The sequence below is a fragment of the Corythoichthys intestinalis genome, chromosome 1, assembly GCF_030265065.1.
Source record: "Corythoichthys intestinalis isolate RoL2023-P3 chromosome 1, ASM3026506v1, whole genome shotgun sequence".
In the NCBI taxonomy this organism is placed as follows: Eukaryota; Metazoa; Chordata; class Actinopteri; order Syngnathiformes; family Syngnathidae; genus Corythoichthys; species Corythoichthys intestinalis.
Window position 1 is genome coordinate 56,880,392 of NC_080395.1, and position 13,137 is coordinate 56,893,528.

At 39.2% G+C, this 13,137-nt stretch overlaps 1 protein-coding gene across 3 annotated transcripts in view; it reads right to left on the bottom strand.

Annotated features, from left to right (window-relative positions):
* lrp4 (low density lipoprotein receptor-related protein 4) overlaps positions 1 to 11,291 on the bottom strand; it is a 160,566-nt gene extending 149,275 nt beyond the window's left edge. For all 3 annotated transcript variants that reach the window (XM_057832435.1, XM_057832430.1, XM_057832440.1), the window contains exon 1: positions 10,979 to 11,291. In XM_057832435.1, coding sequence (XP_057688418.1) covers positions 10,979 to 11,039 — 61 coding nt within the window. In that variant the 5' untranslated portion in view covers positions 11,040 to 11,291. The remainder of the gene's footprint in view (positions 1 to 10,978) is intronic.
* Positions 11,292 to 13,137: the final 1,846 nt, after the last annotated feature.

A 13,137-nucleotide genomic window follows, 5' to 3' on the forward strand; every position in this document is an offset into this window, starting at 1 on the left:
GCGCCTCAACATTTGTATGATCAACATTTATTCAATGTTGATGAGCTGAAGATCCACATTCAAGCATTCCATCTTGCCTTGTTTATTTTTTTTTTCTCCGTTAAACAAGAAAAGAAGCCATCTTGCCTTGTATATTTATTTTTTCTCCGTTAAACTAGACAAGAGGAAGTCAACAAGCATGCCACAAAACCGTACAAACATAACGCCACACCCCTCTGGTGGCTTGGCAGTGAATTACAGAGCAACGCGTTCCCTCACCGCAGAACTATCGAATGCTCATTGATGCCGAAGTCACTTCGGCATCACCGCAACGCATGAGCATAAAGCCTGAGTTATGCTCCCGCGTAACCCGCAACGCAGGAGCATTAAGCCTGAGTTATGCTTCCGCAGTGCGGTGACGGCGCAGCAACTACAGCATCATTCGACATTCGATGGTTTTCCGGCCAGGTGACGCGTTGCTCTGTAATTCCCCACCAAGCCACTAGAGGGGTGTGGCGTTATGTTTGTATGGTTTTGGGGCATGCTTGTTGACTTCCTCTTGTCTCATTTAACGGAGAAAAAAATAAACAATACAAGATGGAACGCTTGAATGTGGATCTTCAGCTCATCAACATTGGATAAATGCTGATCAACAAATGTTGAGGCGCATGCGATGCAGAAGACGGTTTCGAGGCGGTCTGTCCAACTTTTGATGCCGCATGGAGAGTTCTAGCCTCGGGTGGAGACCAGCTAGCTGTGGCTGCTAGCTTCAAACTGACATCGAGCACTGCGTCCAGCATTTTGTCCGAGTTCTGCAAAGCCTTCCAGCCCGATTTGTTTGCCATGTTCTACAACCAGCCAGTGGGAAGCCATAGCAGATTTCTGGTGTCTATGGAAGTTCCCAAACTGCGTTGGAAGCCTTGATGTTAATGTTATCATAAAAGCACCGAGGCACTCTCAGTCAGTGATGATTTGGTGTGTGTCAAATGTCTGTTGTTAAAAATTAAACATCAAAACAACTCTTTTGACACCAAACCTGTTCTTTATTCTTCATACACTGGAAGTGTGACATGTAAATAAGTCACAGACACACAGCAAACATATGTACACAATAAATGATGAAGTGCACCAACCAAAAATACGACATAAAGTGATAAAAAGCTGTCAGTTTTTTGCCGACTAGGTCACCGATTCGTGTGGCCACTAGATTCTGAATACACAAATGTCTCGGTGGTCTTCCATTTTTTTATTCAATCGCTGACCTTGCCATTTGGCAATCTTTACGATTTCTTGACGAGACTTGCTCTTCGATGATACTCCCGTTGGTTTTTGCGTGTAGAAAAATAATCTTTGACAATGGCGGTGATTTCGCGCTGAACCGGAAACAACAGTCTGAACGGACCAATCACAGTCCATTTCCGCCACGTCATGTTTGAAAATTCAATAGGAGTACGTCAGGCTACGGCGCAGGGTCGTAAATTGGGTCTTCCTTGACAGCGCAGGTCTGACGCGGAAGCATAACTCGGCTTTAACTCAGGCTTTAGAGTGCAAAAGACGAGGAACAGACTACCTGGAGGGACGAGCCCTTACATTGAAAGGGCCTTTTTCACTACTTCAACTTTCCGGTGGTCCAAAGTGCATGTAGAGGCCAAGATCTAACAGGTCGGCAAAGACTTAGATAATGTGATTCCAAAGACATAAAACATAAGTGGCTTATTTATAATGCATGGCTTAACGCACACCTGGGACATTTTGACGAATGTGATGCAAAAATCTGGCCAACATTTAATCTTTTATTCATGCTTTTTAGCAAGTCTTACAAATTGTCATTTAAAGTCCCAACTAATGCTTTTCAAGTCAAGTCAACGGAAGCAAGAGCAGAGCTCAAGAATTAAGTTAGTATAGATCTGTGACACACAGACGTACACACCCCCACACAAGCAGGTGTGTCCTTCAAAATGTCTTTGCGTCCCTGCCCCCCCCCCACACCCCTCTGGTTGTGCTCAGACAGTGAGTCTCCAGCACTGCTTATCATTCTGTCCTCTACAGCAGCCCCCTGCTGAGACAGAAAGGCAGAGTTTATTACAGCCTGTAATAATCTGCCACCCCATAGGAACTCAACTACAAACTACTAGGCCAACACTCCACAAATGCTGCTTTCAATACCAAAATAACGCTATAATCATCCTTATATTGAATAAATTGCATCCTGACATATTCTACATAGAATAAAAACTGTATTAAATCAGTATAGAACCAGACGCAAATACATTATTGGAGACCTAGTGCCACAAGTTTGAACCTCAAGTCTGGTGTGCATTTAGAAATCATTATACATCCACATGTTAGGGTGAAGTACTTGTAAATAGACTTATTATACCTGAGCTGAGGTATAAAAAGTATATCCACAATATCTGTCCGATTGCCCCAATTCATTTTTACTGACAAGAAAAAATACATTGAAGGCTGTTTGGGTTTAAATGGCTTGCATTAGAATAATTGATCAAATATGCTACATTAAGATTAAATGAGTAAAAAAAATATTTGGAAAAGAGTTGGTCAATGTGGCCAATATGAGGTATTGGCTGTATAAATTTGTACATTTAAGGACTTTCATGTCCTAGTGCAGACGTGGCAGAAGTTTGTGAAATACTGTAGCACAGTAGCGCACTATCAAGCCTACAATCATGTCGAACAATAACAAAGCTTCTTTTATTTCTTCTTCGTTTACACAATAACAAAGCTTCTTTTATTTCTTCTTAGTTTACACAATTATACTTAATAAACTTATGCATTTAAAACTGCATTTAAACTATTATATTATATTATATTATATTATATTATATGTTCAACTTTAATACATCTGCTTAAAGTGCCTGTGACACGAAAGAGCATGTTTATTTCATAATACGCGGTATTTTACCCTCCTGAATGAAATGGACCGCTTGGATGTGTGTGGAAGCGATCGCTATATATATATATTAATTTTTTTAATCCCGCGCCATGAAAATGAGTGACTTAAGGCAACATTCTCGAGTTGAGAAAGAGGGCGCTGTGACGTGTATGGAGAAAGGAGTCCTCTTCACTATACAGCCGTACTGTTGTATGAAAAGGACTAAGGATTCAGCTGATTTTGCGGATTAATAAGTTTATTTTTCGCATCACGCCAGCCAAACGGCTGCAGAAAAATCTTGCTGTACGAGAGGCGTGTGCGCCTTTTTGGGGTTTCAAAAGGTTTGAATTCACCGGTGGATATTGGCCAAAACAAGCCCTACTACTGTGGGACCATTGGACTTAACAGGAAGTGAGTAAACATTGTGTTTTGTATAGGGCTGTCAAACAATTAAAAATTTTAATCGAGTTAATTAGAGCTTAAAAATTAATTAATCGTAATTAATCGCAATTAATCGCAATTCAAACCATCTATAAAATATGCCATATTTTTCTGTAAATTATATACATATTCTGTAAAATAAACTGTTGGAATGGAAAGATAAGACACAAGATGGATCTTTACATTCAACATACGGTACATAAGGACTGTAGTGGGCATTTCACTCTACTGTCATTTAAATCTGTCTATGCTGTCCTCACTCCGAAGCGTCTACTTTTCCAAAGCTAGACAGCTAGTGAACGACGCCTTAATAATCAGACTTCTTTCTTTTTCATCTGATTTATTAATAAAATAGCCTCAAACCATTGTCCTCTTTAGACCGTCGTAAAACTACAAAAAAAAAGTAAACAAGCATTGCATTAGCAACAACGTTAGCTTAGCACGCTATACAGGTTAACTAAACATAAACAAAAAGCGTCTCATACAAAAAATATAATATTTCGCTTACTAACATAATATGTACATTCTTTACAACAACCATACTTACGGACAAATCTTGTCCAAGGATCATATAAGCACATCATTACAACGTAGGCATCAGCCCGAGACGTCGTGCAGCCATATTGAACTGGCAAGAAAACAATAAACCATGTTGCAAAGCGACCACAAGAGTTCGCTGTTAGACAGCACAAAAAGCCTTGCTGTAAAACTTACCAAAAGGCAGAATACTGTTTGAGTGGGACATGTGCGTTAATTGCGTCAAATATTTTAACGTGATTAATTTAAAAAATTAATTACCGCGCGTTAACGCGATAATTTTGACAGCCCTAGTTTTGTATTATTATAAATACTGGGATCATTTTAATATGTAGTTGGCTTGCATTTTGTGGCTGACATGCTCCTTGCCCCCTTGGCCGACGACCGGGGGATTGTCACACATACCCCCGCCGGGAGAGCACTACACTCGGCTTATTGCCCTCTTAATGTGCCAGGTGTTCTGTCAAATTTTCTGACCGATCAGAAATTGCAACTTTGAGTTAAAAATAGCCGCGAATACAGCGATTACAAAGTAAACACTACAAACTTTCTTTAAATAAAGGACTACTTAAATTTGATCATGGATGGGCATGTAAAAAGCTCTCCTAATACACATTAGCTGCACATGTTAGCTGCACAACAACTGCAGCTGCTCGCCTATGCCTCTCTCTGGCTGTTTCCGACTTCGCCATGTAGTAAAAGATTATTTTCCCATATTAGTGTTGACCATTTGGCAGCTACACGCTCCTCCGATTTCGGCCGGTTTGTTCGGCGGTCATTGGCCAGCAGCTTTCCCGGCGAGCTTTCCTGTCCGTAGTAGCAAGGGAATGAGCTGTGAATTGCTCTCCGCCGAGCGGTTTGCCGATCGGCAAAGACAATCGACAACCCAGTCGCCATGTGAAATGATACGGGCTAGTTATGTGTGATTTTCCGCTTCGGAGACTTTGAAACATCACTCGGTTCGGGTTAGCATGTCGGCTAGCTGTCACGCCTCTTGGTTTGTTTACATTCTCCGAAGCCGGGGAAGGGAAATGACATAAGCTCGATTTAGGTGGCATAAAATATCAATCGGGAGGTGCGACAGTAAAGGTGAAGTCGACAGTTTTGACCATTATGGAGTAATTTTGCCATGTCGTCTTGAATAAATGCATTTGTATTATTTCATATTCCATTTAACACAAGACCATGCCATTTATTTAGCTATTGGGGAAAAATATTTGGATAAAAAGAATATCCTGTAAAAATATTGGCGTAGAGAGACTGAAACGATGACATTTTGCAGCTCTCTTCGTCACGTTTTTCTCTTTCTGAATAATTCCCTCTCAACGAGCTGACTGGTCCTTCTCAAGCCATTTATTTAGCTATTAGGGAAAAATACTTGGATAAAAAGAATATCCTGTAAAAATATTGGAGTAGAGAGACTGAAACAATGACATTTTGCGGCTCTCTTCGTCGCGTTTTCCTCGTTGTGAATAATTCCCCCTCAATGGGCTGCATACTAAATCAGATGAAATCGTGACTCTGCTGACGTCATCCACCTGTTGGGGACGCTAGAGCCATATATACCCTACCCAGCGACGTCACAAAACCACGTGCTCGCTGTGTGGTTCCGCCCACTTGTCCGTCATTTTGTCTCTGTATTAGCATTGTTTTCAATTGATCGAGGAATTTAAAATGCATTTCATGGAAGACCCGGTGCTTTCTGATGCCGTAAACTCACTGGATGTGTTGCATAAAAGGCGTTATGTGGAAAAGCTTCGTTCTATACAGTCGCCAGATCCATATTTGATGCCCAAATCGATGTTTTTCGACCCACTGTCTTCGCCCTGTCTGCCTGACATCTGCTACGCTGATATTTACAATTATCTTGTCCACACAAAATCAGCCTATTCTCACGAAAATTTGAAAAACTTCAAGAGCTTGGAGGCTTATAAATACTTCGTTGCTGGTTGGGTGAAACAGGTCCTCGTCCACGAAAATTCGGCAGGAATCTATCTTGTGCTTGGAAAGGTGAGTTACGAAATTTTCAATTCAAAATCTTTTGTTATTGCTAACATCCACTGTCAAGTCTAATGTATTTCATGTCGTTTGTCAATGGAGTTAAGGCTTTTAATGTTTATATGGTTTAGCGATAGCACTCTCACTACATACATACGTGTATGTTGTCGGCGATTAGCCTAGCAATGATCTTAATTGTGGTTATTTGTCAGCCCCGTAGACGAGGCCAGTTTCTTTCACTTGGTACCAGCTATATATTATTCAAAAAATAACAATGGTGGAAGAAAGGGAAGTCACAAACATCTTGAATTTGAAACTATGTCGTACTACGTCGTATGTTGTCAGCGATTAGCCTCGCAATGATCTTAATTGTGGTTATTTGTCAGCCCCGTAGACGAGGCCAGTTTCTTTCACTTGGTACCAGCTAAATATTATTCAAAAAATAACGATGGTGGAAGAAAGGGAAGTCACAAACATCTTGAATTTGAAACTATGTCGTACTACGTCGTATGTTGTCGGCGATTAGCCTCGCAATGATCTTAATTGTGGTTATTTGTCAGCCCAAAACCCTCTAAGTATATCTTAAATGCATCTTACCGGATATAAAATGACTATTACATAGTCTGTGGTGATTTTTTGGTGCCCAGTTTTCACGTCGAATTGCAGCCGTCCATTTCGCTCTCCTCTTTGGATCCCTCGGAATACGGTAAAACTTCAAGTCTCTACTTCCATCTTCTCTGTTAGTGCAACCAACAGCCACACACGCCTTCACCATTTTGATTATTAATGTTAAGGAGCAGAAAAACACGCCGTAAATAGGAGAAATGTACGTAGCCGTAACAGGTTAACACTATGTTTTGACGGACAAGTGGGCGGTACCATTCAGGAGAGCGGAGTTGTGACGTCGCGTGGGTAGGGTCTATAATGGGAGGCGTGGCTAACTGGCAGATTAAAAGACTAATTTCTCCTCATCTCCGCTTTGCTAAATTGTTGTTTATAGTCGAATCGTGTAAAAATATTATTCTAATTCACATAATAATTTCATTTAAGACTTTTTTTCTCCTGTCGTACGCACTTTAACCTTTACTGGTAGACACAGCGGATTGCCAATGTTTTACTTTTATTTTAGGTTGTGTTCTCTTAAATCTGACATCTGTGGCATATAGCATCAGTGAACATAATTGAAATTGGCCCCTAGGCTATGGCATCATGTTCTGAAATCAGACACGCCACCAAAAAGAAAGCCTGGAGCTCTCTTGCAAAGGAGGTTGGCCTACTAGTTTGAGAGAGCACTGTGATTAATAGAAAGGTGGCGGAACATGAGCAGTGGAATGTGGATGGGGGGAGTGGTTTGAGACTTGACATTTATCCATATGAGAAAATTGTGTATGAACTTGGGTGGGTGTGTGTGCGCGAGTTTAATCAAGTAATCATAGGTTACTTCCATTGCTACCTCGGAGGTGCAATCGCATCCCTTTAGCTGGGCCAAACAAAGCACAGTGGGGGTATCAGGTGTCCAACACTGACAGTCCACAGTGAATGCAAAAACAGTACTAAAGAAAAAGAAAAAAATTACAACAAATCATATGTACAGTACGCACAAGCAGACACACACACACAGAAATAGCATAACCACACTTGGAATACTGACAATAGGAATGTTGCACTATTATCGTTTTCTGTACTTGTCAGCAAAAAATTGCTAAATTGCTAAATCTTGGTTTTTGGAAAGTTAGAGCCAACAAGAGACGTGGGGTTGAGTTTTGTTGCACAGGTAATTGCAGACCAGCAGTGCAATTTATAATACTCGTGGGTGGCATTTGGTGGTCTTCATTTAGCTTAGTGTTTATTAGCTCTTTGGCATCAAATTAAAGTTCTATAAAAACAAAACAATGAAGGATTTACCCACCTCAGGCTCCTCAAGCCCCTGAAGAGGTTAAGCATCGACAAAAAAGTCAGGGAATTGAAGGCCAATGTTTTACACACACTGGCAGAAAAAAATTACTTGTGATTCATAGACATCAGTAAAAGCCACATCCTCCAGAACAACTTTTTCCTTCTTCAAAAATATGGCTTGTAGGGTTGAATCTGGACCAACATCAACTTGTGGCAAGTAATAAATCAGACTTTTATAAGCAGACATCAACATTACAAAGGACATTAATGCCAACCAAACATTTCTGGGGGCACTTAATCTAATGGGGTGCTGATGCCATTTTGCAAAACAAAGTCATAAATTTACATTTGAGGCTTGCTCGGTAGGCAAAGGTAGCTAAATCTGCAGATTTTTAAAGAGGCCAATAGCAATATAGTCGTGGTTAGGACTGCTACTAATGTTAGGCAACTGATCAATCCGACTTGGCCACCAGAAAAATGCTGAGCAAAACTGGAGAAGAAGCATAATTTCACCCAATACGACTTACGTGATTTTGACTTACCGTAATGACGCCTGAATTTCGTCCGCTGTTTTGTCTCTAGTCGTTTTTTTTGTTTGTTTATTTTTTAAGTCGCGAAACAGTGTCTCCTCTGCCACATCTCAGCATTGATGTAAGCATATTATTTGTCATTTAATTTAGTTATTTATTAGGTCTAATTAATGTAAATGATTGATCTCTAATTGCTATGCATATCTGGTATTTCATTGTACTATATTACACGTGCGGTCCGGTTTTCTTTGTTGCACTCGGACTTGTTTGACATGAAGCTAACGCTACTTTCTGTTAGTTTTGAGCGTTGCTTTCACGCTGAGAAGCGGGGGTGAACACCAGTTAACATTTCAAGAAGGCAGGGAAACTGTATACGGCACAGACCAGTGCCACTAATAGCTGAAGTTTTCCTTGTTGAATTTCCCAAGATTTGGACCTTATTTCCCCCAGTATTATTGTGCAGCCATTGAGGTATGTTTTTGTCAGAAAATATGTCTCTATTTACTTTACAGCATTATTGTTGCTAACGCAATAATGAGAAAACAAGGAATACAAGTGAAGTAATAGTATGTAGTAGACTACATACTAATGATAAAGTTAAGACACATAATTAGAAAATTGTAAAACCGAATAAAGCAGCACCCTGGCATGCCACACAAAGATGGTAAGCATCAACTTGCAAATACGAAATAATTTCAGTATGAGATAAAATATATTTTAAAACTACATGTGGTTGTGCGAGAATGGCTAGAAATTTACATTTGTTGCAAGACACATATTGACTTTGTATTCTTAATTTTCTTCTTCATTGCTTGGCAGATCTAAACAAACAAAATCCACCGAAGCAGAGAAATGTTGGAACACTGCCTCGTGGTCAGATTGGTAGTGAAGCGCTGTCTTTGTTCAAATCTGTTCCCTTTCCCCGAAAAAACATCATGCATTTCAACTGCCCCTCATATGGCAATGTACACTGTGTCTTTCAATTAATAGTTTGCTCAATTGTATAATTTCATTCAAAGATACAGTTAAAAAGGAAGAACAAAGGCCCTCCGTCCAATTAACACTTAATAAGTAAAACAAAAAAATAAATAAATAAATAAGGGGGGGCAGAGGCAGAAGCAGAGGTTGAGATGATCATCCTGTCCCAGAGTGCATCATTAAAGTGTGTACTCCACTCTCCAAGATGCCATTAGTCAACCTCAGCCAATTACTGTAAGGCCACTTGACATATCAAGGAAGTCATCTTCCTCACAGATTACAGACCCAAGACACAAACATATGAGTTGACGCATATGGGCTATTCATTGTTTGGTCATTTCCAATAAAATGGAAACAGTTTCCTTTACAATGCTAAATCCCCCACTGCTCTATGGATCACCACTTGTTATCTTTGTATAGATTACAGTGAACAGAAGGCCTGTCACATACACATTATCACTTATCAGTATTTGTTGTTAATATGACATAAGTCCAAAACGTCTTGCAATGTTTTCCATTAAGGCTTTTTTGTTGCATAGTATTTAGTTATTTTACAAATGAAAATGCATGATAAAATAAATCGATATTTATGTACCACAGCCAAGTTAATTGTGTCGCGACAGAAGGGTTATATAATCCCAAAAAAAAAAAAAAGCAGAAGACAAAAATAAATATTGATAACTAGGCTTGGAGCGATGACTATCACAAAAACACTATCACATAAACGGAGGACATTGCTCAACCACAGGGTCTTTTGTTTTCAATTGGATATTGGATCTCTCGTTGACATTTTGAAGAGAGTCTTGCAGTGACATTTAGCAAAAGAAACAATCACTGCAGCCCTTTTTCTAGTCCAAGTAGCCAATTACAGGTGTGACTTTTGCCTTCCTGTCTACTATATTTTTAAGGTCATGTCAGAAGGGCATGACAACTGTGTGTGCATATGTGCGTCCATGTGTCAATACGTGAGGGAAAGCCTGTTGTGTGAGCTTACAAATAGCTTCCGTAGGGTCTGTGCATTCCAGCTGCTGTTCTGACATGTTGTAAATACAAGGTGTTAGAGAAAACAGAAAGGGGGTGGTGGGAATCACTCAGTCCTATTACAAGAATTGTGATATTTATATTTATGTATTTTTACAAGATGTTATATTTCATAAACCAACTAGTTCACCTGAAATTAGATTTTTAAAATAATCTAATTAACAACGATGTCAAAAAAACATGAATTTATGGCCGATATTCCTAATTCACATCCCAACACCACTCAATCTCTCAAAAAATGTAGGATTAAATTCCCATATCCTATTGACTGCCTAAAGGTAAGTAGATACAACATCAGACACATGCTTGCATATCTTACAAGCTTTTGATGTGCCAGGAATCTTCATTTAAACTCCTGAAGTGCAAAAAATGCCAACCCAAATAAGGAGACATAAAGACACAACCAATGTTTCAATATACGACGGTAGTACAAAGTGCATGCCGTAACTGCACATCTACTTTGCATGCAAACATTATCCAATTAAAAAAAGTTAAAGAAGATGTATTGAAACAAATGAACTGAATTGAATATTGTGGTAGAATGGTCAGCGAAATCGCTTGCTGAACCCAGCATGGTGATTTAGAAAACTACAGTGTCCGATATCGGAGACCAACACTTAAAGTACAAAATTATCTCACCTTATTTTCTTTATTAGGCTGTTGTTAATATCAAGCATTGTCCTACCTGCACTCAGGCTGAGCAGCAAAGTTAACAGTGCACCCCAGAGCACCGCGACAGGCTGCATCTTGGACCCCGCTTGGTTCACTCTTCTCCGGGCTTCCCCTTGCTCCTTCTTCTCTCTCTTCACTAATGTCAGCGGGCTTGTGACACAAAAAGACGCTCCGGCATTTCACGCTAACCTAAATGCATGACTGATGTTTTCGCCCCTTGCTCTCGCCCACTCTCTGTCTTGACTGCGAACAGACAGAACTAAACAGGGGTTTTAAAAGTTGACCTATCACCAACACACCACCGTACGGTCTCCAGCATGTTATGCTCCAGCTCCACTCGCTCAGACTGGAGTTACCAAAAGGCGCCCTGGACGATACCATTAAGCAAATCAGGGGTGTGTGTTCTGCTTCAATCTTTCGTGATAGAGTTAAAATTAAAAAATCAAATGCAGGAAACATAGTCATATATTAACCGAAAAAAAAATATATATATATATATATATATATATATATATATATATATATATATATATATATATATATATATATATATATATATATATATATATATATATATATATATATATATTTATTTATTTATTTTTTTTTAATATTCCAATGTCCTGAATAACGTGTATTTACAAATTTATTTCTCTTTTTAATCCACGAAACCTTAAAGAAATGGACTATTCCTCAAACTCCACTTATACATACATACATACATACATACATACATACATACATACATACATACATACATACATACATACATACATACATACAGGCCAAAAGTTTTGACTCACCTCATACAATGCAACACAAATGAAGGTCCCAACCTCAATAAAGCAATAAATTCCATTAATCAACCCTGAAAAGGCATACCTGTGAAGTCAAAAATCAGTTTGGTACTCCCTCTTGAAGCTTATCAAGAGAATGACAAGAGTGTGCAAAACAGCAATCAGAGCAAAGGGTGGCTACTTTAAAGATACTAGAATATTAACCTTTTTTTAGTTATTTCCCTTTTTACATAGTACATAGTACATAATTCCACACGTGTTCATTCGTAGTTTTATTACCTTCAGTGAGAAGTTACAATGTAAATAGTCATGAAAATAAATAAACACCTAATGAAAATGTGTGTCCAAACTTTTTTTGCCCAGGCTCTCAGAGGAGGACCTGGAGATGTGACTTGGTCCTCATTGAGCTTGAGAGCCGACCCGCCTGATGCGATGAAATTATGACAAGCTTTACTTAGAGCCAATTACCTTTAATTAATTATATAAACAATTAACGCTTGATTAACATCAACTGGCACAACAAAATTGCCATTACTTTGAAGTGAAATGTAAAGAAATAAACATAAAAGCACTAATTCAAATTAAAGGGCATTCATATGCGGCTCTCACATTAACTCCAAGCCTTTGTAAAAGTGGGATGTCCTCCTCATAAGAGCTCATTGAACGTGCATGTTTAGCTTTGTGAAATGCGAGCAAAAACACGTTTGCCAGCGCATGGCGCTGTTCTACAATAACTTTATTGTAACTTAACTTGTCAATAGGGCGAGTAGGGTCCTATCTGACATCGATAGTTTGCTTAACTGCCACATGCTGTTTTTTTTTTCGTGCTTTTCAAAGTTTGGATGGCTAAAATTCTTTGACCCTACATAAAATGCGCTGCTCTTATTAGCGACATTGGGATTCTCACGGCAAATGTTGCACCACATTTCCATGCGAGCATCATTTGCTTCTAGCCATGTTACCTCCTGCAGCCACTTTTCAGCAAAAGTCCTTTTTTTCTGTAGCTCCGGTGATGTCTCTGTCATCTGTCTGTCTTTTGACGGGGGTGGGGGATCACGGAAATAATTACTCAGTGGGGCCGAGAGAAAGTGATTTTCTCGTGTCCGCTGCAAATACAGTGGTCAGCCATTGGTACGCAAAAGCGTATGGAAGCCGTTGAGGGCCAGCGCGTTTGTCTATGTCACTTATGTGAACCCCTGTAAATATAGATAGATAGATAGATAGATAGATAGATAGATAGATAGATAGATAGATAGATAGATAGATAGATAGATAGATAGATAGATAGATAGATAGATAGATAGATAGATAGATAGATAGATAGATAGATAGATAGATAGATAGATAGATAGATAGATAGATAGATAGATAGATA